This window comes from Setaria viridis, chromosome 4 (genome assembly GCF_005286985.2).
Source record: "Setaria viridis chromosome 4, Setaria_viridis_v4.0, whole genome shotgun sequence".
In the NCBI taxonomy this organism is placed as follows: Eukaryota; Viridiplantae; Streptophyta; class Magnoliopsida; order Poales; family Poaceae; genus Setaria; species Setaria viridis.
In genome coordinates, this window is record NC_048266.2 from 21,814,128 (window position 1) to 21,839,141 (window position 25,014).

Consider the following 25,014-nt stretch of genomic DNA (forward strand, 5'->3'; position numbering starts at 1 on the left):
CTTCGTATTTTGTTATTCTTGGAACTCAAATTTCGATCTGAATGGGCCCTAACCCCTAAGCCCAACCCTACCCAGCCCATACGATCTCACACGCAAACCTCCACTATCAGTTACCAGTTACCGCAGTTCGCCGGACTGCCGGAGCCGGAGCCGGAGCCGGAACCGGAACCACACCATTTGGGAATTTGGGATGGCGCTGGCTAGGGTTCCGCCGTCTTCCGCAGCCCGCCTCCTCCCCTCCTCCCTGCTCCAATCCTTCCTCCGCCCTTTCTCCTCCTCGGCCTCTCCCCTCCGCAGTTCCCGCCGGAGAAGCTCTCCCATTGCGGCCGCCTTCTCCCACGCTGTGAGGGAGGGGCAGGTGATGGAGGCGCCCATTCCCATCTCCAGGCGGCCCTGGAAGCCCACGTGCTTGTACTACACCCAGGGCAAGTGCACCATGGTGAGATTGCTTCCCTCCTTGCAATTGTTATCGCGTTTGGTCTTGTTGAAAATGGAGTAGTACCTATCCTATCTTGCCTTGTACTTGCTGGCGGCAGATCTATTCTACCGTTGATGCTACGTGCATTATGTTTGCGAATAGAGCAAGGATGGTTACGAGTTGATGCTGGGAGGATAATTTTGATTAGTTGGGAGACCCTTGTTTCAAAGAAAGAATCATATGGGTTGAGATCCAAGTCTTAATAAATCAAGAAAAATAGTAACACAAAGTAACGAAATTCTAGTAAACACAAATGAAGCGTAATTAAGCCAGCACTGGAGTTGCAGCCCAATCTCATTTAACTCGGTAATCATATTGTGTTGAGCAACATGTAGGAATGCTGGAATCAGAACGCTGTTTTAGCCTCGATCAGAGGCACATAGGATGCTACCGGTGGAAGTTTTCTTTGTCAATTTGAGTTGCTACTACAATGAACTGTTGTACAAAAGTAGTCACGAAGAGAGTTTCTGCAGTGTTGACAACTTTAGATGCCTATTTTAGTTGGGAATGGTAGTAGATGACAATCCAACATTCAGATGAGCTAACTCTTGTGTGCACTGTTGGAACCTCATGGCATATGAATCCACTGAGAGAAGAGTTTGCTGATGAAAAGTAAAATCGAAAGCTTTTGTGAGGCTTGATATGAATTGCTCAATGAGAATTTTGTTGGTTCAGCAATTATAACTCTTTGTCTGCAGACTGCAGCCCAACCTATACATTAACATTTAAATTAAACTTTGGGCAGTATCGAACTTGACCTTTGGTCATGGTAAGAATGTTAGAATGGTGTACAGGGGTCGAGGCTTGATGACAGGCAGATGTGGACAGATATTTCAGCCACAGAAAATTACAATGATGGAATTGTCAAGAAGAGTTTTTGATTGCTTGCTCCATTGGGAAAGGTAGCATTCATCATGAGGAACAGTGAGAAACCTGACTGCTTATAACCATATAAAGAAAGTACTACAGAGCTGAGTGTTTTGTTATACAAACAAGAACATGACTCATGACCATGTTGTGGGATATAAGGACTATGCTGGAAAAGGAAAGTCGCTTGTCTTCATTGGATCTTGTCTAGTGGGTTTTGAGTGTCAACAGGATGGAAGCCTTTTTTAAATAAGTCAACATATTACAGGCTTATCATTTAATTCTTATTGTCATGGGAAGTGAAACAATAGCTGCATAAATATTTCATGAAAAATGTTTCCTACCGGTATTGTTATATATTTTTTTATGGAATGAAGGCTTGTAATGTTAGAAAGAGTCCTACTCCTATAAGGATTAGGTGCTGCGCCTGGAATAGTCCTGTGCCTAGCTATATTAGTGCTGGCCGGACTCTGCTATATTGATTAGGATAGAGATATGTGGGGAGGAGTCCTGATCTCTTAGGTTTCCTTTCGCCTAGGATCCTCCTCCCCTATATATGTAACTGTATTGTCTCTCAGATAATCAATCTACTATTTTCCACGCATCTCCTTTGCTTTCATGTAACAATGTCAGAAATTTCAAGTTTTGTATTTTTGGAGTTCAGTAACATTAATAAGCATCTGATTTATTATTTATCCTGCTCTAGATGTACAAATCTTAACTTTTGAGGAAGGAAATTAACCCAAATAGATCAATCAGATGACCTTTTAATGCACTGATTGTGGCTTTACTGCCAACTTTGGCTTAATATGGTATATGATTCTATCGACTAATGCTACACCTACAAAATAATTTTGCAAACGTTCTACTTACATGCTGACGTGGACAATAATCACTCGTGCGAATGCGGTGCCTATTAATTGGTAGTGTCAAATCAGCATGCATGGTTGTTGCTATCCACGTGGACCACATCCTCATGTAAGTGAATGCTTATAAACATTTTTGCAAGTGTAGCATCACTCAATTTTCTCTTCATGAATCCAAATATGCTTGTATGATTACCTTCCCGTGAAATTCATTGCAAGGTGCATTTGATGTTTGTTTGGTCATTGTATGTGGGGAGTTATTTGGAACATTATAATTTTGGTCATTTGAATTGCGTATGCATATGAAAATAGGTCAATTTTTTGTTTTATTCATTATACTGACAAGGCTTAAGAAAGAATTTATAGTCAAGAGTAGAGAGGAGATTTTAGACCTTCCACTTTACGCCTTTGGTTCATTTTGGTGCCTCCACAATAAAAGAGCACACATTAATCTCAAAGTTCATATTGGTCCTCTTAATGGTATGACATGATGGGAAGCTATGCGGCTGCTTAATTATCATAGGCATATCTGCATATGCATGGTTGGTTATGCGTAGGTTGTCATAACACCTTACTGCTAAGCAAAGCATGCCACTAACTTGAATCCTGTTTCAAGCCACAACTCACAAGCGAAACAGGTAATACAACATATTGCTGTTCTGAACCTTACAAATTGTCACCAGTGATCCAATCTATTCCATGAATCAGCCATGAAGGAGCTGCAGGAGGAAACATAAGCAGCAGCCACAATGTTGTTTACCTTACAAACTGTGCCAGTCTGCCACCAATGGTTGCCTGTGCGTAGCATATGTGCCACCAATGGTTTAAAAATCCAGTCTGTGTTAAACATGTCACACCATTCTTAATTGATATTATCTGTTTGAGGAACCAGTGTGCATCACTGTTTGAATCTGCTAGAGTAATATCTGAGGTTGGGCAACTCTATCACACACCTTCTCTATGTCATTCTACCAAGTAAAGCAGACATAAGCTAGGCAAGTATAGTTCTGGAAATCACTCAATGTGTTTAAACCATGCTTAATTTTAGGATTGGAAGTGTGAAACACAATTATGTGAAGATCATGTAGGAATAGAGGTACAAATTGAACTCTTAGAAACTTGCAGATATGGTTTACTGAAAATTTTAGAGGGAAACAGATATGTATATTTTTTTCTTGGATGCCCTATTAATCACTACAACTGTCTCAAGCCACACTGCATAGCTGTTCTTACCTTGCACAACATGACTATCTCATTATTATAACGTTTTGAGCTCCAATAGCAAAAGTACTGTACTAGTTGTGCTCTTTACAGTTTTTTTTATTATTTTTGTTTGTTTGCAAGACCCTGACTGTTACCTTTTAACCATTACATTAAAATGTGTTTAGACACTTTGGTAACTTTTCTTTTGTTTGTCTTTTTGCAGTTAAGTTTTTTGACCTTGTCTAATTTAGTGAAGCACTATTGTTTGATTTGTTAGATGTTATGTTAATATGCTTTTGGAAAAAAAATTTACCTTTCGTTTTATGGTTCTTTTGCAGTTAAAGTTTTGCATACTTGTCTTTTCTAGCAAAGCACTATTGTAATTAATTATTTTAGTTCTTCAGATGAATGATGCTATGCATCTTGAGAAGTTTAGTCACAATTTGATGATGGACCTTCCAGTGAATGCATCAGCTGCAGACAAAGTGAAGCCTCAAAAACTGGATTATCTTTTGATTCTTGATTTGGAGGGTAAGGTCGAAATTCTTGAATTCCCGGTCGTGATGATTGATGCTCAAAGCATGGAATTTATTGATTCATTTCACAGGTATAGCTTATTTGCAATTACCGATTAGAGATTGTCACTGTTACTCATACTCATACCACATATAACTTTTATTACTACTCTCCAGATCATATGTGAGGAACATTGATCTCTCTATCTGTTTTTTTTTTTGTAAAGATGGAGGTTTTATTTACACTTCCAAATACAAAAATGATTAACACTAACAACACATCTTCATATATATGTCGTATGATTTGATCCGCAGTCCACACTGTATTGTACATTTTGATGGATTTCAATATTCTTGCTTTATTTCCTTATTTCTTCGCAGTTTTTATATTAGGTACTGAGGATATTTGTAACTTGCCCTCCGTCCTCTCTTGTATGTTTATCATAGGTTTGTGCGTCCAACTGCAATGAGTGAGCAAAGAATAACAGAATACATAGAAGGGAAATATGGAAAGTTTGGGGTTGACCGGTATGTACAGCATATTCCACTCTTATGTTGCTCTATTCAGTTTGATTTATATGATTTGAATCAATTTCAAGAAGTGATACATCAACTTATTCTGTTGACACTAATAGTAAAGGAATTGTGTTCAAATTAGCTAACTTGGTTCACTTAGGATTCTATCCTCATTTAGCCAGTGAATTGCTTGAGTAATTTTATTTCTTCAAATTAAGTTCAGTTTATTATTTTGTAAACTAAAGATCCTGTTTAATTGCAGGTTTTGTTTTTATTTATAAATATTCTTTAGTTGCTATGTCTTGGTTATGCTTGCATTAGTTTCTGAGAAGACTTGCAAAATAGGGGTGTTTTTTAAGTCAAGGCTGGCTCATTCATTAACACAAACGTTCAGAGATCACAACATCCTGGATGCAGCCAGGAACACACTGCCTGAAGATCGAGAGAGCAACACACTCACTTGCCCTAACCAGCAGATGGGCCACCTCATTAGTGCTACTTACAAATTAGATTCCGTGTACTGATGTATTCAATTTAGTGCTTGCTATCCGATCAAGAAAACATGGCATTGGCCAGAGTTAATTGGAGATTAGTAACTATGGGTAGTGTCGGGGGAATAGTCCAACAGTCCACGGTGTAGACCAAGGTGGTAGATTGTGTGGAGGGGATCGCCGCACCTAGAGCTAGATGGATGAACACAAGGATACAGGGGACTTTACCAGGTTCGGGCCACTAGATTGGTATAATACCTTGCGTCCTGTGCTCGGGGTTGTATTCTCAGCGTATAGCGTATCGAATATGGCTTCGGTTTTTGAGGGGGTCCCTGCCGCCCTTATATAGTCCGGGGGCAGGGTTACAGATCTGATTCAGTCTAATCCTAGTCAGTTACAAGGAAATCTACTACCTTTCGGTACAAGTTATCTCTTTACATATTTAAACATTCCTATCTTCAACTATATCTCTTGATGCCGATCCGTACGCCTATCCCGAGTGCCCCTCGTACGGGCCGTGGTACCCCTTTGGAGGGCGACCAGGCCCATCCGAAGTCATATCCTCCACAGGTAGGTATGTTCATGAATTGTAGATCAGTTTCAGCCGAACTATTTGATGTTAGCTTGCCCCACTCCCAGCTCCCACTGCCATATGGATGGTTTTGATCTGTTGCGAGCTCCTGCAGACCAACCTGCTGCAGCAAAAGGAACCAAACCTGTCTAGCAAAAACACAAGTACCTACTCAATAAAGGCTATTCTTGGAATGGAACTGTTTCACTTCAACCTGTCAAGCTTCCTCGTTAAATGGCCGGCGGTCCTCCCTGTTTCACTTCAACCTCTTGTCAAAGCATGCCCCTTTTTTTCTAATTGGTTGACGACCCTGACATGTTTTCTGGATATTCTCCGATGCGGGAGTCCTTCGCAGGGCGATCCGCTGTCCAACATCTATTGATCATGGCTAACCACAGAAAGAACTGGCACCTTATAGGAGCCCAAGTTTTCCAGATAGGCTCCATGGTGCAAAGGAGACTGATCCAATGAAGAATGCTTTGTATGCTGATGTACTGGTATACTGACTAGATGAAGAAAATTGCCACCAGTGTTCATCTCGACAATCTGGTCAAAGGATCACCACGGGAAGGAGATCCCAAATGTCTTTTTTTCTCTCTCGAACAACGTAGGAGAGTTGTGTGCCATTTCATTAAGATAGGAAAAAACCCGAGTACAACACGTCAAGCTAGCAGCCCAACCTGAGCACAAAAACACACCTACACACCCAACGCCAAAACTAGATTACATTTGCGCCACAAAAAATGTAGAATAAGACCTGACCAAGGACCACCAAAGACCTAAGCAATAGATGCCAGCGAGGCAGCGACTCAGCAAGGAGCTCCTCCCTGAGTTTAGAAGCACCTGCCATACACCACAAGGTGCTTTCATCAGCCACGGTCTGGAGCAGTGCATCCCAAATGGTCTTAATATTCATGAAAAGCCACCAGCATAAGATCCCCTTGTATGTCCTGGACCCATGTAAGCCCCGTTATGGCATCTCTCACCATCACCGCCTGGGCCCTGAAGGCTACAGCTGGTGGGTAGCCTGAGCTTGCTAGGGAAAGAGTATGCAGGTGTGGGACAGGGCTGGGAGAAAGACATGTAACGTGTAAGGAAATTCTGATAGGAATGCCCACTTTGTCTACCTCGCTGTGGCTCTGGATGGTTAGTGACATAGCCTCCACATCCCCATGCCCCACGTGCATGAAACCCTGAACGAGGAGTTCTTACAATTTAATAAGATGATAGTGTAAATGAGCTGGGCAATATCACCCAATAAAAGCTAAAAAAATTAAAAGAAAATTGTAAGATTGTGTATAATGCGTGGGATGTATTGCTCGAGCCCCTTGGGCTGATTATATAGGAGTACATGGCTTGGAGGGCAAGTAGCCTCTCCTAGAGATAAGGAAGGTTATCCCGAGATTACAATCAATCCTAAATTAACCATATCCAGAGTTGCCTAATATACTCTAACATCCCCCCGCAGTCACAACGGAAGTGCGCAGACGATGAGACTGGAGAATAGGCTGAAGAGAGGACATCTCCCCGCAGTTGCAACCGTCGATGCGTCGCAGGTGTTGTGGCTGGAATGGGAGCTGAAGAGGCTTGTCAAGCAGATGGTAGCCTCTTAGTGCCGAAGTAGCCGAGGTTGAGGTGGACGTGGTCGAAGCCGTGGAGAAGGGTGCAGGTCCGAAGCGTTAGCGCAGACATCCGAATACACAAAATCAGTAGCTTCTTGCCGACTGGTTCAGCAGGACGATGAGCCGACTGCCATGGTAGATGGTGTAGCTAAAGAGCGTAAATGCATCTTCCTTCAGCAACATCGGCGGCGGTGTCCGCAAGCGTGCGGCAATAGGCGCGGACTCGGAGCCAGCGTGACGAGGACCAGCAGCGTAGGTGGCGCCACCGCCTGGAAGGGCAACGACACCGGCGATGATGGATTGACCACGAGCGTTGCCGCTGCAGTTTGAAGGGCGCAACGACAACCTCATCCTCAGGAGTGTCGACGATGAAGCGACGACGAACGACAGGGCGACACAAACTGATCTTTGAACGGGAAAAAGAAAAACAGCAGCAGCAAGAAGAGGCTCGCGGGTACAATCTCGAGTGCACCTAGTAGTTTCCCCTCCCCTCCCCTATCTCTTCCCCACCGTGGTCAACCACGGGCATAGGAAAAAGAAAGAAGGAGCAAGGTCGATGGTGCGGGGTGCGCCCCGAGCGGCTCCTCCACTCCGGCAGGCCGATAGCCCAATGAGCTGCCCCAGCAGCCGCGTCCTCACGCTCAAAGCAGCGACAAAAGCGGCACTGGGGGAGGAACGGGACGGCGCCCAACGGCGTAGAGGAGAGAGCCGGCGAGGGAGGGCGGGAGGGGCGGAGCCCCTCAACGCTGTGGCCTGGCGACGACGTCGACCGATGGTGCAGTAGCCCAACGGCCACAACGGCGCGGTGGCCTGGCGTCCCCATGGGCGTCCTCCGCAGTTGCGCACTCGCGCTCAGGAGTGGCGGTGCGGCGGCGCAGGTAGGAGGGGGGCACCTTGGCTAGTGTGCAGAGGGGGCGGCGGATCCAAATGCGAAGTCGAAGGAAATGACGACGCGAAGGCATGGCAGGCCTGGCGGCATGGACTATGAGCGGCGCGGCCATGGATCCGATTGGCCACGGATAGAGTTAGGCCCCTCTACTGCTGGTTGACCACGACGGCACGGCGGATCAGATGGATCGGCCGCGCATCCTATGAGGGCGCTGCCCCCGGCAGAGATCGATCTCCCCGGGGGCGGCGCGAGGGCAGCGGAAGCCGGAGGCCTAGGGTTTGAACCTAGACTCGTGATACCATGTAAGATTGTGTATAATGCGTGGGATGTATTGGTTGAGCCCCTTGGACTAATTATACAGGAGTATATGGCTTGGAGGGCAAGTAGCCTCTTCTAGAGATAAGGAAGGTTATCCCGGGATTACAATCAATCCTAAACTAACCATATCCGGAGTTGCCTAATATACTCTTACAAAAATACTATAAATCACAACCAATAGACAACTTTCTATATGCACACTGTACCAAAATAATCCGGAAGTTGGAATGTATTCCTTAACTCTGGTCATCTTTAATGAGCTCATACTAACAACTCGATTGTTATATAACAGTGTATGGCATGACACTGCTATCCCTTTCAAGGAAGTGCTGCAAGAGTTTGAGGACTGGATTGGAAATCACAGTCTGTGGAAAACGGAGCAAGGAGGATCACTCAACAGTGCAGCATTTGTTACTTGGTAATTTAACTGCATATTATAGCAAATTACTCATATGAACCTTTTTTAAAAAACATCCCTTAAGTACTTCCCATCAAATCATTCAACAAAATGTGTTTGAGTTGGTTAATTTGTTCAAATGTTTCAGACTTTGGAGACTAAACTTCTCATGTTCCTTGTAATATGGCAGTGGAAATTGGGATTTGAAGACGAAGATCCCTGAGCAGTGCAAGGTTTCAAAAATAAAGCTACCAACTTATTTTATGGAATGGATTAATTTGAAGGATATCTACCTCAACTTCTATAGCAGAAGGGTAACTAAGTTGCACCCGATGCTTTTATTTATGAGAGGATCAAGACTTGATAATTTTGTGCAGTTCATCTTTAAACTGAAGTGTGTACCTTATAGATTACTCCCTCCATTCTCTTTTGATAGGGCTATTTGTAAAACTAAAATTTTCTCTTTTGATAGTCCTATTTAAGTTGCCACCTCGTGTTTGACACATATGACTGTTCGATTTCTATGCAGAGTAACTCTTCGAAAAAATAATTGGTGCATGTATATGATAACATCGATACCGAGGTCCCATGTATATGCTAACATGGAGTATATAATGACATGATTAATTAGATAATAAGTGGAGTTCATTTTCCTTGGTCATTGTGCTAAGATGAAATAGTCCTATCATAAGAGAATGGAGGGAGTACTACTGACTTTTGTTTTCCAGGCAACTGGAATGATGACAATGATGAGGGAGCTTCAAATGCCAATTGTTGGAAGCCACCATCTCGGGATAGATGATTCGAAAAATATAGCAAGAGTGGTTCAGCGCATGCTTGCTGACGGTGCTGTGATGCAAATTACTGCGAAGAGGCAGTCAGCTACTGGCGATGTGAAATTTCTTTTCAAGGACCGAATTAGGTGATTGAAAAGTGTAACGTTCCCAGTTTTTTGACATGGCGCTGCTGAATTTGTGACTGGCCATCAAATTTCGACGCTGTTGGCTGCTCTGGTGATATTCTATCGAAGTTTGAATGGCATGTTAAAGTTATGGAGCAAACTGAGAATGCTGAAAAGATTTATTGCGTGGCAGGTCAAGTGTTCTTAAGTTAGGATTTTCTTTTTCTTTTGACTATTCAAATTAATTGGTGAGTTATATATGCAGATAATGTTGTTCCTGCGGTGGTCATAAATGCTGTACTAAAGTATTGTTGGTGCTAGATATTATTTGCATTTTTGAACTAACAGGTCCAGAATGTTGATAAGCCCACAGTATTTGTTCTTAAATAATACTCCGTTTGATTAAACTATAATATTACTCAGCAAAAATGATGACATGACACTGGAGTTACGAGAAGAAAAGAGATGGGGTTGTATCTAGTTTGATTAAACTATAATGTTATTAAGTAAAAACAATGATATCACATTGGAGTTACGAGAAGAAAGAGGATGTGTTTTATTTAGATGAAATTGAGCATAAATTATTTTCGAAACGTTGACATTGGGTTTTATTTTATATCATTGCGTCTAATCTCATGCATCCTAATTAGTTGCTATTGCCATCTTATGAAATAACAAAATAAAACTTTGCGTTGGATCAAACAAAAAAACATAAAGTTGGAGGCACTTTCTTAGTTTATTAGGCCTCTCCAACAATACCAATTCAGGAATTCACCTCGCCACTTTGCTTACATGGGAGAGAGAATGTGAGGAGAGAGAGTGTAATATCTTTTCTTTAAAAAGTTAGCTCATAGAGAGAGAGTGAGGTGCATACTTATTGACGAGAGATGTCTCGTGAGACCCGAGATACTTTAAGCAATATGTTATGAGACAAACCATTGAAGATATAATAATTTTACCATCTCTTATATAAGTGGACAAGCTTTGAGCTAGCTCAACCGTTGGAGCTAGCTCATAAGATTCTAACTTAGGCCTCCTCCAATAATTAGAGCCAAGTACTAGCTTATGCACTAAGAGATAAGAGATAGTGTAATAGACATGTCCAGAGTCAAACACTATATTTTATGCTTATATAACTCCACACTTCAGCCTCATAAGATTTAGGGATGCATGCGTAAGACTATCTCTTGAACAAGAGATAAGTCTTCTTTTCCTCTCTTCCACATGAGGGAAAAAAAATCTAATGTGGCATGCTTACGAGCTGTTCAAGAGATAACTCTTCTTTCCCTCTCTTCCACATGAGGGAAAAAAATCTAATGTGGCATGCTTACGAGCTGTTCAAGAGATAACTCTTCTTTCCCTCTCTTCCACATGAGGGAAAAAAATCTAATGTGGCATGCTTATGAGCTAGCTGAGTTGGTACTATTGGAGGAGATCTCACCATTTTGCTTACATGGAAGAGAGAGATGGCAACGAGGGAGAGTGCACTATGTCTTTTCTTTAAGAGGTAAGCTCATAAAGAGAAAGTGGACTCCATATTTTATGGATATTGGATATGAGAGAAGATATAGAACTTTTATGGATACGAGAGAAGATGCTTTGAATATGTGCTATAAGATAATTCATTGGTAAGGGCCATATCTCACCAATACCCAATTGGGATTAATTTTTTGAGATAAAAGGGAGGTTCTTTAGTCCCGGATCATTCACCTGGGACTAAAGATCCCCCTTTAGTCACGGTTGGTGTTTCCAACTGGGACTAAAAAGTTTTGAAAACATATAGAAAAAAGAAACCGCCCCCCACGTCGGCCGACCGGCCGCTCGCGCCCGCCACGCTCCACCGGCCCGCTCGCCCGCGCGCCCTCGCCTTGCTGCCGCTCCTTACTGCTAGTGAGGGGTGAGCAGAGGGGGAAGGGGAGGGGCAGTAGAGGGGGAGGGGGCGGCGAGAGGAAGAGAGGGAGGGGAGGGGGTGCCGGTGGACATCTGCGCGAGAGGATAAGGAAAAGGGGACGTGTGAGAAGAAGATATTAACGTGGAGAGAGGGGGGCCGTGTGCGAAGGGTGTCGTTTTGTTCCGGTTGGTCTATCCAATTGGGACAAAAGGGGGGGCTTTTGTCTCCGTTGGGATTTCCAACCGGGAGGGGGGAGGGCGTTGGCGTCAGATTTCTAGTAGTCACAACCGGGACTAAACGGGGTTTTAGTCCCGGTTGGTCTCTACAACCGGGACAAAAGCCACCCCCGGTGGTGATTTTCGGTGGCACAATTTTTATCCGGAACTGAAGGCACTTTAATCCCGAGTTTAAAGTCAACCGGGATAGGAACATTTGGATGGAAGATCAGTTCTTAAGTAATCTCGTAGCTATTACTGTTTTTATGAGATGAATAAATTTAGTGTGCTTGCTCAACTCTTGGAGGAGACCTTAGCTAGCCCTGTTGGCTGCGAGGTGTCCTACTTCCCACGGCCCACGCAAATATTTGGCCCTCTGCTGCCGCGGTATCCAAAAACGACAACGACCAGGGCAGTTCTCAAATGGCTGATCATGGTGAACCTGTTTGATTAGGGCCTTGCTTTTCCCACATTACAGGGGTGTTTGATATGAGTACTAAAGTTTAGGGTCATATCGAAAGTTCGGATACTAATTAGAAGGATTAAATATGAGCTAATTTACAAAACTAATTGCATAGATGGAGTCTAATTCGCGAGACGAATCTACTAAGACTAATTAATCCATCATTAACAATGGTTACTTAGCACCACATTGTCAAATAATGGACTAATTAGGCTTAATCGATTCGTCTCGCATATTACCATTTGTACAATTAATTTTATAATTAGACTATATTTAATATACCTAATTAGTATCAAATATCCGACGTGACATGTGCTCGAGTTCGAACACCCCTTCCGCGCTGATTGTCTGCTTTTCCATGCAAAGCTAGGTGCAAGCATGCCTTGACACCTCTGAATGCACGCACGCCTCGATGCCCGTGCTTCTGGTCACGCACTAGTATCAATCTGCCATTAATCCTACGGCGCGGCTGTCCTGTCAACCACTAATTAATTACGTAACAGGATAGCCATGCCCAGCACGTACTCTGCTTGAACTCGAGCTGAGGTCCTTGCGCTCTCAACTAATCTCTCCAAAATCAAGTGCGTACCAGATCACCAGCTTACTAGTGCAGTAACTTTTTTGTGCAGTACCAAATCAAGAGCCTGATAGAAGCTGAAGGCACCATTTTGATCGTAGGTAAGTGGATCCTACAGATGTGATTTGTCACATTGGCAGCCAAGGTGCCACTCTGCAAGAAAACATTAGAATCACCATGCCCATGCGTGAGCGTGACCGGAGTGTGAGACCAAACGCATCCCATGGCGCCAAACACGGCAACATCGGCGCGCTGTGGCCTGGTCTGGCTTGTCTTGTACTGCAATGCAAGGAGGTCATGTCGTTCATGTTGGGATTCTTGGTGGCTGCGGCTTCAAGCTACGGCAACCGCTCCCGCTGCCGTTCCCGAAAATTTGACCTCTCCCCTTCTTCTCTACTAGCTTCGCATAACGTACGAGCTGAACATACCATCTACTCCTCCCTAAGGGCAGTCCCAATGGATAGTTTCTAGATGCAGTTTCCAAGGGAGAAAGAGAGTAATTAATGTCCAATAGAAACTATTTCTCCCAACCCATAGTTTCTACAACAGTGTTTATACAAAGGATAAATTAAATGCAACACAAAAAGGGAGTAGATCATCTGTGGCTATCAGCCATGTAGCCTGTTTTCATAATCATATATTAATAATAGCCATGTAGCCTGTTTTCATAATCATATATTAATAATAGCAAAAGAACCCTGATAATATGTAGCACATATAGTTGATAACAAAAGAACTAAAGTTCATGATATGCATAGTAAAATAATAAGGTGACATCATCCATCATCTCTCATGCATGTAGTTGATGTCACGTAGGATGCAAACGAACTGCAGTAGCCATCAGGTCACACAACACTCCAGAAATCATCATCTGCAAGGCCAAAACAATAAACAGATGAATTTAAAAAAATTATTATCCAGTAATATTTGCACAAAAATATGAACTAGCATGAACTCAGGATGACTTAGCAATATTTGCACACAAAGATATATACCTAATTATTTTGCCTATTTGAATTCCCAAACTTTTGCCAAATATGATCAATCAAATCAGATTGAAGTTGTTTGTACACTTCGCGATCATGTAAGGCAGTATTTCTGTTAAGCACGTCTTCCATCTCTGGGTTATTTCCATGAGAGACTGTAGCTTCTTGAACAATATATGTGCTGGCTTCCTCATTCAAATCAAGTGGAACCTGTTCTATATCCTTCTCATCTTCAATTATCATGTTGTGGAGGATTATACAAGCAAGCATGATATTCTCAAGATCCCCTTGCTCGTAGAGACGTGCTGGTCGACGCAATTGCTTCTACCTGTCGGGGTTTGTTCAGAACTTGGAGCAATTGCAGAAGTTGCACTTTTTCTTTTTGTAGTTCCAACAAAATGGAAATTTTCATCTAGGAGCATGTTGTTTAATGCACCTGGTGGGTAAATCCTGAAAAAAGAAAAAAAGATATGTAGATCAATTATATGGTCCTGAGTGATAGGAAACAGCATGCTATTGGTCAATTATATAGTCCTGAGTGTTAAATGCAGAAGCACAGAATCATGGAGCTAAGAATCCAGTAATAGGATAATGTAGCATAAAAGCTCAACATGAAGATTTTTTCTCTAATCGACTCACGTTATATAGCTGAATTGCCATTGGAATTACAATTAGAAAACAAAGCATGACTTTAGCTGAAACTGAACTGACTAATGAACACATATGAATCTTCAGAGTTCAGAAGCTGAGATATTGATCCTGTTCGGCTGTTCTCGCCACAAAAGTTGTTCTCGCCACAAAAGCTGTTCGGCTGAATAATTCAGAAATCCAGATACAAAGTCAAATCATAATCAGCTATTCAGGTTAACATATTGCAGCCCATATATCACATTACCATTTCAAATGTTGAACCATACCCACCCTAACATCATCTATGATATTTAAAACTTTAAAAGGCAGCAGTACAGAACCAGGTGCTGGTTACCGGTGTTATCTGCCACAAAACACAATATAAGAGAACAAAGAATAATGAAAAACAAGAGTTGAACAGAACTGGCCAGTTTCTTCCATACCAGTTGTGACCAATCTACTCTTTTCTTACGTAAATGACCAATCTATCCTTAAAACATGAAATATAAACCAGAGATAATACAGTAGAAGTATGCTCAAAACAAACTCAAATAAAAGCACTCTTCATAGCAACCTGGAAGAACTAAACAGCCAAGAAGACACCTCTTCAGCTGTTCTCGTCAGGTCTGGATCACGCTCATCCGATGATCCGAAGCTCTGAACCATACGCTATTGTGCTGGTTCAGTCTTCAGTCCAGAGGCAGAACGAGGACAGAGGCAAGCATGGGTCCAAGAGGAGCAATATTAGTATTTGGTGGGCTGCTCTGTTTATACTTTACAGACACATCGGAGCCTGTCCAATAAAAGGATGAACTCACGCAATCTTGCTCATTGGAGTTAGGCATACATCTTTGCAAACAGATACTGAGGTCAGATACAAATTGTAATCTACAAATGTGAGATGTAATATACTGAATTTCTACACCATATTGGTCTTTTGAAATAGATGCAGAGCATTGCACAACCTAAACTCCAACAGATGCTCTCTTGGACAATCATCAACCAATCATCAAACAAAAGAACTGCTACAATTATTCAGTTATTCAGAGTCCAATCATCAAAAAAAAACTGCCACAGTTATTCATTTATTCAGACTCCAATCATCAAACAAAAGACCAAATTGGACAAATTAGCCACCTAGACTGCAACAGATGCTCTCTTGCAGATCATTGCACAACCAATTGCAAAATCCATCGAGTGATCTTTTACAAGAACTGACTGAATGACTTGTGTAGGAGTGAAATAAACATACCTTTCAGTGGGAGAGGCCGGAGATGACCTTGTCCACCACGTAGGAAAACCAGCGAGATGAGCACTTGCGGGTGGTGGAGGTGGTGCTGTAGCGGCATCAGCGACCGACGGAGATCCAGCAGCAACAGGAGCCTGTTGATTCATTTGGGATGGATTGAGGGGAGAGGAGGCTAGGTCTTGGAATCTAGACTGGAGCGAGCGCAGGAGAGGGAGCGCGCGGCGGCGGTGACGCGCGGGAGAGGGAGCAGGTGACGCGCACGGGAGGGAGCAGGCGACGCGCGCGGCGGCGGTGACGCGCGGGAGATGGAGCGAGGGCGCGGGAGGGAGAGCGCGGGGGAGGGAGCGAGCGCGCGGGAGGGAGAGCACGGGGGAGGGAGCGAGCGCGCGCGGGAGAGCGAGCGCGGGGGAGCGAGCGCGCGCGGGAGAGGATCTGCCGCCGCCGGCGCATGGGAGACGACGCGCGTGGGAGAGGCGCGGCGCACGGGATCTGCTGGAATCTAGTCGTTTCTCCCCAACGCGGTTCCAGGCGTTTCGATGCGTCTCGATCCTATCGTCGACTCGGTTCCCTGGAGAAGAAATCGTTTCTCCATTCTTTATTCTCGCTCATCATTGATTAGGGTGCCACATAAGCAAAAAAATGAGCTGTCAACATAATTAATAGACATAGAAACCACCATAAATATCCCATTGGGACTGCCCTAAGCCCCTTGTTTATGGTTGCCTAATTAATGAACTGCTCCCTAAGCTCAGGGGTGACTCGGGCGACGCCGCATCCCCCACCACTAGCGTCACCCCCTCCTCCTCTCTACCTCACCGCCGTCAGAGCTCACCGGCGGAAGCCCATCCGACCGGGAGGAAGGCGGTGGCGGGTGTATCTCCTTTCCCACAAAACCCCATCTTCCCTCTCTACATCCTCCCCCACCATCTCGGTTGCCGGCGGCGGCCGACACCCCTGGATCCGGCAAGCCCAGATCCAGCGCCGCTCTGGTCGTTGGGGCCTCTCCTGGCGGTTCCCCATGGGAGGGCGCTAGCGGGGGTTCGCGGGGGCAACGGCGGCGGCCCCACCGCAGCGGCAGCCCATGGTGGCAGCAACAGCCCGCGGTGGCGATGGAGGCGGGCCGTGACGGCGACAGTGGCAGGGCAGCAGCATGCACGGAGCTGACCTTTCCTGGGCTGAGCTTCGGGTGGAGGGCACTTTCTTCACCTCCAGTGGCCACCGCCGTGGGGAGCTCGCCTCCGATTGCCACCCTCCCTTTAGGCCCTGTTGGGCGCCCTATGGTTAATTTGATGAGCAGCCACGGTCGTCGTGCAATGCTTTTCGTGGTTGTGCAGGTTCTCGGACGAAAGCCTAGCTTGGTCCTCCATCGTTTGCCGGTGATGATAGTGCCAGGGGCATCGTTTTCCTTGTTGAAGGTGTTACCATGAGAACCTCAACTTACAAGGACAGATCAAGGTGAAAACCAGAGAACCGACTTGCTGGTTCGAGCAATGGTAGTATCAAGATGTTGCTCTCCTCTTGACGCGTCGTCTTGAAGTCCTTGACGGGGACACCATGGTCAGCTTGGAGCAATGGTGATGCCCGATCATTTGCGTGGTAGAGATCGACTTAGTGCGGTTTTTAAATGACAAGGGTTGCTAGGCAACACATGACCATCGACGATCCTTATATCAAAAGTTTCTAAGAAGACAACTGATGTGAGACATTTGTTGCTGCATAAGGACCAAAGCAAGGTTGAAGGAATGACATAGAAAAAGTTGGAAGATTAGTTTTTCAAGCTTTTTTTCTTATTTTCTTTCTTTCTTGTCTTTTGTGTTTCTCGGTTGGAGGTTTGGAGTCTAAGTATTAGTGTAGCTTCTGGCTATGTGGTTGGATGTGTTACTTTGTGGTCGTAGACATTCCCGTATGAATGTTAAGATCGGATGTTTTTCCTTAAAAAAAATTAATGAACTGCTGAACTGGATGGGACCTTGACCAAGGCGTTAATCAGCTGTTACAAATTATGGTCATGGGCTTGCTTTAATTTCCGAAATCGGCCTACAAATGCAAAACGCAGCATACACGTATGCGCGAGGGCGACGGAGTATGTACAGTATAAAACGGTAAACATCGTCGATATGGCCTATGGGCTCCGCGGCACACCTGCAGGCCTGCACCGGGATGAATGACCGGATTCACAATGCGACTCGCGCTTGATCGTGACGGGCGGTGTACCAGCACTAGCAGGCTGCAGGTGGTGCCAGATCGATGGCAGGCAGCAACCCATCGGACGACTAGTCCCCCGGCCACTCCTCCGCCGCTGCAGGCTGGTCTGTGGACGAGCACGAGGATGCCTCTTGACAGCCTGCTTGCATGCTGATGCTACCATCCCTTACCCCTGTCCGTCTCGCCTGTTGTTTGACCACCAGCTCAGGCTGCTCGGTAACATGTGTTGAGCGATCGTTCGACGCCAACCAACAGTCGCCTCTAGCATCAAGTATCATGTTTGGCGGTCAAACCGAATCCCCAGCTCACTTGCATTGGGCAGTTTTTTTCCTTGTTTCGTGGACAGGTGATAGCCAAGACCGGAAAGAATCGTCACCCAGATACAACTCGCGTCATGTACGTACGGAACATAAAATTGAATTTTTGCAGGGAATTAGAGACTCTAGTCTCCGGTAGGGTCATCAATGGCCAATGGGACCTCGAAGTCACGTGTTATCGTCGTATTTCTTTTGCATTTCTTGGTACATCATTTATCTATCTCCTTTACTCTGATTTCATTTCTTCTCAATGGCGAGTTGTATTTAGGTTAGGCCTGTCACTGGGTGGGGTATTGGATAAACTCACTCTCTTTCGTACCCAAATTCAAATATATATTATCCATGGGTAGGATATTGGACAAACCCACTCTCTTTCGTACCTAAATCCAAATATATATTATCCAATCCTCATCCTTCCTATTCTCACACATATGTAATGGATAATTAATTTTGTACCAGATAATATGTATATTCAATGAATAAATTGTACCCTCTTCGTACCCTACCCTCCCCATTTCTAATGAATAATTAATGTTCTACTTGTACCCTCCCCATTTTAGGTGGGTGTAGATTTGCGTATGAATTATGGATATCCAGCGATATTTTCTGGGTGACGATTCGAGCTTCCGAGACTTTCTGAAAAATCAGCGAGTTTATTGGCACCGGGTGGTGGCAATTTATAGCGGCAAAAAGAAAAAGCATTGGAAACAAGGCTGATCTGAACCGGGCCCGTTGTGTATTGTGGCAATGGCAAGTTGAAATTTGTTTGGAGTAATAATAATTCACATATAATGCTTGATAACCCAATCAAACGGCACCTGTGTCCTTTGAAACACAGGATAAAAAGACCATATATGAACGCAAGGAGAGTAGAGCGTCCTGCCTCGCGCCGAGGGACGCAGCCCCGTGGCTCCCCGCGTCGCCGCTCGACCGTCCCGCCTGGCCGTGCTCCCCGCGCCTCCGCTCGCCTCTACTCCCACCCACCGGCCGCCGCCGGCCGCGCCACCCAGCTGGTGCCGTGCGGCTCGACCCAGGCCGCCGGCGCCTCCGCGGCGCCGCCCCCGCTCGCCGGAGCTCGGCCTCCGCCGCCGCGCGCTGCCCAGTCCTCCGCTCCTTGCCGGCCGCCCCGCCCTCCGCCTCAGCTCGCCCGTGCGTCCGTGGCTCCCTGAGCCGGCAGCCGGACCTCGCGCAGCCCTCATGCGCCGCAAGAAGCACTTGGACCGGGGTGGCGGCGGCGGTGGCGGCACGGAGCTCTTCATCTGCTTCACCTCCCGTCCCTCCGCCGCCTCAGCCGCATCCGTCGCCGCCGGCGGCGCTCCGTCTTCCCTCCGACCCTCCAACTCCTCCAAGCTCCTCAGCCCCGGCCGCACCAGTGCCGGCGCCGGAGCAGAGGCAGTGCCTGCCCCGCCTCTACACCCGTCGCTAAGCCGCCGCCTCCGCAACAGCGGGAGCCTCAAGGGCGGCCAGTCCCCCATGTTCCCGTCGGGGTCCACAGGCGGTGGCCGCCGCGGCCGGGGTGGGTTCGAGCCTGCCGAGCCGTCCTCTCCCAAGGTCACCTGCATCGGCCAGGTCCGCGTCAAGGGCGGCAAGCGCAAGGCCAAGTACGCCTCCGCCTCGGCGCTGCACTCCCGCTCCAGGCGCGGCGGGAGCGCGGAGGCCAGCTTCCGCCGCGCCGGTGACGACCGGGACGGACCCCAGGGCAAGAACCAGGGTTGGGTGTACCAGATCCCGGTCAACATCTGCGAGGCACTCAAGACATTCGGCTCCTGCGGCGGCCGCTCGCTCTGCTCGCCGTCTCGGCCGGGTGGGGCTGGCGAGCGGGGGGCGCTCTCCGCCGACGCACACGGTAGCAAGAAGCGGCGCCAGCGCGCGCCGGCTGGGGGCAGCTGGCTGTGTGGCGCTGCCATGGCGAGGTGCCTCTTGGCGATCCAGGAGGAGGACGATGACATCGGCAAGGGAGCCGCCGTTGTGCCCACTGAGGAGATGAGGGCGTCGGAGGTGGGGCTCGTCATGGAAGAGTGGGATGTCGAGGAGGAGAAGGCTGTGATGGTGGGGGAGGTGGAGGTGGAGAAGAAAGATGACATCTTGGTGGTGGGGAGGGAGGAAGAAGGGAGGGTCAGCGTCTGCGTCCCCCCAAGGAACGCGCTGCTGCTAATGCGCTGCCGTTCAGACCCAGTCCGCATGGCTGCTCTCGCCACCCGCTTCTGGGGGTCTCCAGCTGCGGCCACCGTGGAGCATTTGGACAATGAAGTGGCTGGTGGCGTCGACGGTGATGGGGACGAAGACGAGGATGAGGCTGAGCCAGAGGAGTGCAAAGATGAAGCTCGTCATTCAGCTGTTTCTGTCAAAGATGTGAACTTTGGAGAGTGTGGTGGTGTTGAAGATGATGGTGGCGGAGCAGGGGAGACAAATCAAGCACAGGCAGAAGCTGAAGAGAGCTTTAGATTTTTTTTAGATAATGTAGAGAGCTTTAAATGTGGGGATCTTGTTGAAGAAGATAAGGATGGTTCACGCACAGTAGTTGTAGAGGAAGCACAGATTGTTAGGAAAGATGCTGCTTCGGAGGTTTCTTTGGGAGAAGACACAGTGGCAGAAAACCAAGGGCCAGGCATGGTGGAGCTGGTGATCAGTAAGGAGGAAGACGCTCCAGCACAAGAAAAAGTTGAGGAAGAGGTGAAAGGGAGGAGGTCAATCAACAACTATTCCCCCTCGGTTGCTCTGAAGGAGGACCGCAACAAATTGCGACGGTTGAGTAGCAGGAGATGTGTCAGTACTAGCAGCAGGGCCTCATCGGCCAGCGATAGGGGTGGCAGGCGACACAGCTTCTCCGCTGAGATGGAGGCACGGCGGTCTAGCTTCTCAAGCTTGAAGGATTCAAGGAGGGCTAGTTTCTCCATTGATAGAGATGGCCGGAGGTGGAGCTTCTCAATTGAACAGGAACATCTCGTTGCGGAGCCTAAGGTGTTGATGGCGTCGAGGAAGGGGAAGAAGACTTCATCTGAGCAAGAGTTGGAGAAAGATTGTGCTGCTGCTGTTGCTCCAAACAGTGCAGAGGAAGGCCAAGAATCCTACGATGATGGAAAGGAAGAAGAAACTACTAAGAATGGAGAGGAAGGAGAGATACAAGATGCAGAAACGAACCAGAAAGTTGAGAAAGTAGAAACCAGAGCTGAAGATGGTGAGGCAGGACTGGTGATAGAGAGGAGGAAGAAGAGCGGTGAATTGCCGGATTGCCTCCTCCTGATGATGTATGAACCAAAGCTCTCCATGGAGGTCTCCAAGGAGACATGGGTCTGCAGCACTGACTTTGTCCATTGGAAGTCTTACCAGGGCAAGAATAACCGTAATCGCTACCCACAAATGGCTTCTGCTAGTGGCAATGATGCAGATACTGCTACAGGGGAGCCTGAAGATAAGGAGAATGCCGAAGGCAGCACTATTGCGAACAACACAGATCCGTCAACGGTGAACTTGGCTGTGGCACCTATGCCACCTCCAATTGCTCAAAATGTGCAACCACCAAAACCAGCTGCAATGGAACAGAAGATGAAGCTAGAGCTGCCGGTGGTCACCAATGCGGCAGCCTACACCCCATTTGTTCTGAAACGCTGCAAGTCAGAGCCAATGCGGTCATCGGCGCGCCTGGCTCCCGACGCTTGTTTCTGGAAGGACCGACATCGGCCCCTGAATGCCACCGGAGTCGGGTTCTGATCCTGGCCAGACGGAGCAGCTGGTAAGCAATGCCTAGTTAGCTCGTGAGTCACCAAGTTTGCGAGCCTGTTGTGTAATAGTAATGAGGGGGGTTCTTTGATCGTGCTTTGTGCTGTTATGTGATGCGTTGACACCACCAAATAATAGCATGTTGTTGAGTTACATTAGATAGGTTAGGAGGGAGTACATGTAAATCTCGTGAGTTTGCTTCATCAGATGTGCTAATTCAATTTTCCTTTGATGATATTATCTAGCGGTACTGCAGTTTTTTCCCACATCAGCATCTGCTTGTTTTAGAATTCACCTGTACACTTTTTTATTTTGCATCTGATGGGTTTTGGTCAGGAACACAAAATCTGTCTCTTGACTTGACGTAGAAAATATTTGTAAATCATTAAATTTGCTTATGCTGTAACTCTTCCTTTGTATCAGTAGCATTTAATTCCATACGCAACTAACTTCATATTTGACTGACCACAGAAATTATCTAATATCTTATCATTTTGCATATACACAAATTTTTACTTTGCATCTGTTGATATATAATTTCCACATAATATTATGGATACATTATCCTCTGCTTGCTTATATGGATCATATTCAGTTCTTGTCCATAAAAATTTTGCATTACGTTTGTCAGTAATTAATATTGTCAATCTGATGGACTTCTTTTGCAATTGTACCATTATGCCCATCAATATTTTATGTCAAATTATCTGCTTATACTGATCGTTTTTTAAAATTTTGAATTTAAACATTATTCATTTTATATTTCGTGATGACAGTATAAATTTAATTCATTAACTGTCCTAGTTGTACTGTTATTTCTACTATCTAATCTTGTAAATGGTAGTGGCATCCATTTATCATCTGGATTTTAGCAATTTGCATTTGCTGGGTTTTGAATTTTGATCAGGAACAGAAAAAGTTTGTAATTTGACTGGAAATAGAAAAATATATTTTAATGTTTAGATCGCCATAGTTGTTCCTCTTCCTTTGGATCTGAATATCTGCTCATTTTATCTAATTTGCAATAAAAAATATCTAATTTGCTTTTGGTACCCCTTGTACTTTGCATCATTAGGGTTTTAGCACCTGCCCACCCATGTTTGCATTTTACTGGCCATGACAATCATCTGAGAATCTGTTCATTTTTCTAGATATTCTAATTTGCTCCTTTTCATTTGCTAGTTTTTTCTATGCATCTTCTGGGTTTTATTACATTCCCACCCAATTTGGGATTTGACTGGCTATTTTTTCTGAGCACATCCAGTACATGCAATCATAAATGATTTTATATGACCCACAACACTGTCATTTCTGTGTTACAAAACTGTCATGCATAGTATTTCTACACAATGTATTACTTATTATGCATGTGATTTATAAATTAATTTTTGTGCCATGACTAGTGCAATTTCTACACAATGTCATCTAATAGTCCACGATATTTGTTTATGCTGCTATTTGCATATTTGGGGTTTCACTCATTACCCAGACTATCTGTCATTTGACAGACCATAAAAATAATATGAAAGTTTGATATTTGCAATTTTTACATTTGCATCTTTAGTGTTTTGATTCGGACCCAAGCTACCTGTAATTTGAGGGCATATAAACAATCTGAACATCCATCCTTTGCAAATTTGTGATTTGAATCTTTAGTGTTTTGATTCGGACCCAAGTTTCTGTAATTTGAAGATATTTTGCCTCTATTAATAATTTGAGATAATCTGTTTATGAATCTAACAACTTCTGAGAATCTGCTAATATTTCATAATTTATGTTGGTAATCCATTAATTTTCTTTTGTGCCAACGACCAGTCTGTTATCCTTTTTTTTCGAAGAAAACCAGTCTGTTATCCTTGTAGTTCTGCAAATTTGTAGTCTTCATTTGTTGCTAATCATATAATCTAATATTTTTTTTGTGTATTTTTTTTTTGAGGAAACAGGAGGAGGGTGTTACCCCTGCTGGTTATTTTTTTTGTGTGTATTTGACCAGGATAACTACGCTGAAGTCAGGACAAGGACATAAATGTAGTCTGATAGAGCTATCTCTGAATATTTATCTCTGCATTTTATGATTCTGTCTGTATGTCTGAATCTGAATAGGTTCTGAGTATGTAGTCTGATAGAGAGTCATTCCTGAGTCTGAATATGGTTGAGTTTGTAGGTATTTGTATATGAATAGCTGAATCAGTGTACCTGCAAGGGGTGTTTGGGAGGAGGGGGCTAAACTTTAGCCCTGTCACATCGGATGTTCGGATATTAATTAGAAGGATTAAACATAAGCTAATTACAAAACTAATTGCAGAACCCCTAGGCTAAATCGGGAGACGAATCTAGCCTAATTAATCCATCATTAATGAATGGTTACTGTAGCACCACATTGTCAAATCATGGACTAATTAGGCTTAACAGATTCGTCTCGCGATTTAACCTCGGAGTTGTGTAATTAGTTTTGTAATTAGTCTAGGTTTACTACTCCTAATTAGTGTCCAAACATTCAATGTGATGGGAAGCTAAAATTTAGCCCCCTCCTTCCAAACACCCCAGCTCTATATCTGCATCTGAACTTGTATCTTTGCATGTTTTGTTTGTGTATTCGGGTATCTTTGCACCTGTATATTTGAACCTATTTCATATATAATATTGTACCTGAATTATTTATGTCACAATGTACACTATTTTCTGCTCCGAAGCTTTCATTTGGCCAGTAGTTTGCTTTACGCATTGTGAGATTGTGATCTGACGATTCAGACCTTGTTTAGTTACCTTTTTCCTAACTTTGGCACTATGGAGAAGAAGATTTCCCATCACATCAAATTTACGGTACATGCATGGAGTACTAAATGTAGATGAAATAAAAAACTAATTGCACAGTTTTGTTGTACTTTGCGAGATGAATCTTTTGAGCCTAATTAGTTAATATTTGAATAATAATTTACAAATATAAACGAAATGCTACAGTTACACATTTATAGTAAAATGCAAATTTTACTACTCCCAATTTAGAAAGTCTTAGAAATTCGTGTGCACCAGATGCCTCTAAAACACCCGGATGTCAGATAGACAGTCCCTCCCAGTTACTTGTGATCTCGTGCGATGCGATACTCTGGTCTTGTTTAGTTGCCCA

At 45.0% G+C, this 25,014-nt stretch overlaps 2 protein-coding genes across 3 annotated transcripts; both read left to right on the top strand.

Moving 5' to 3' along the window:
- The first annotated feature begins 74 nt into the window (after nt 1-74).
- On the top strand, nt 75-9,979 carry LOC117853011 (uncharacterized exonuclease domain-containing protein At3g15140). Of its 2 annotated transcripts, XM_034735351.2 has the most exons (7): nt 75-439; nt 2,273-2,323; nt 3,819-4,021; nt 4,377-4,457; nt 8,629-8,754; nt 8,924-9,047; nt 9,462-9,979. In XM_034735351.2, the coding sequence occupies exons 1-7, from the start codon at nt 191-193 to the stop codon at nt 9,657-9,659; spliced, it is 1,032 nt and encodes a 343-aa protein (XP_034591242.1). In that variant the 5' UTR covers nt 75-190; the 3' UTR covers nt 9,660-9,979. The 2 variants fall into 2 exon arrangements, with proteins under 2 accessions (XP_034591242.1, XP_034591243.1); XM_034735352.2 differs by lacking the exon at nt 2,273-2,323.
- Nucleotides 9,980-19,070: 9,091 nt separating this feature from the next.
- Nucleotides 19,071-24,548, top strand: LOC117852708 (uncharacterized). Its single transcript, XM_034734917.2, has 2 exons — nt 19,071-21,900; nt 23,831-24,548. The coding sequence occupies exon 1, from the start codon at nt 19,365-19,367 to the stop codon at nt 21,876-21,878; it is 2,514 nt and encodes an 837-aa protein (XP_034590808.1). The 5' UTR covers nt 19,071-19,364; the 3' UTR covers nt 21,879-21,900; nt 23,831-24,548.
- The last annotated feature ends 466 nt before the right edge of the window (nt 24,549-25,014 follow it).

Excerpts from the sequence above, each read along its gene's own strand:
- LOC117853011 (XM_034735351.2), top strand. The coding sequence starts at position 191 with ATGGCGCTGGCTAGGGTTCCGCCGTCTTCCGCAGCCCGCCTCCTCCCC. Across the intron at positions 2,324-3,818 it reads CACGTGGACCACATCCTCAT|ATGAATGATGCTATGCATCT; the intron begins GTAAGTGAATGC and ends TTAGTTCTTCAG. Across the intron at positions 8,755-8,923 it reads AGTGCAGCATTTGTTACTTG|TGGAAATTGGGATTTGAAGA; the intron begins GTAATTTAACTG and ends GTAATATGGCAG.
- LOC117852708 (XM_034734917.2), top strand. The coding sequence starts at position 19,365 with ATGCGCCGCAAGAAGCACTTGGACCGGGGTGGCGGCGGCGGTGGCGGC.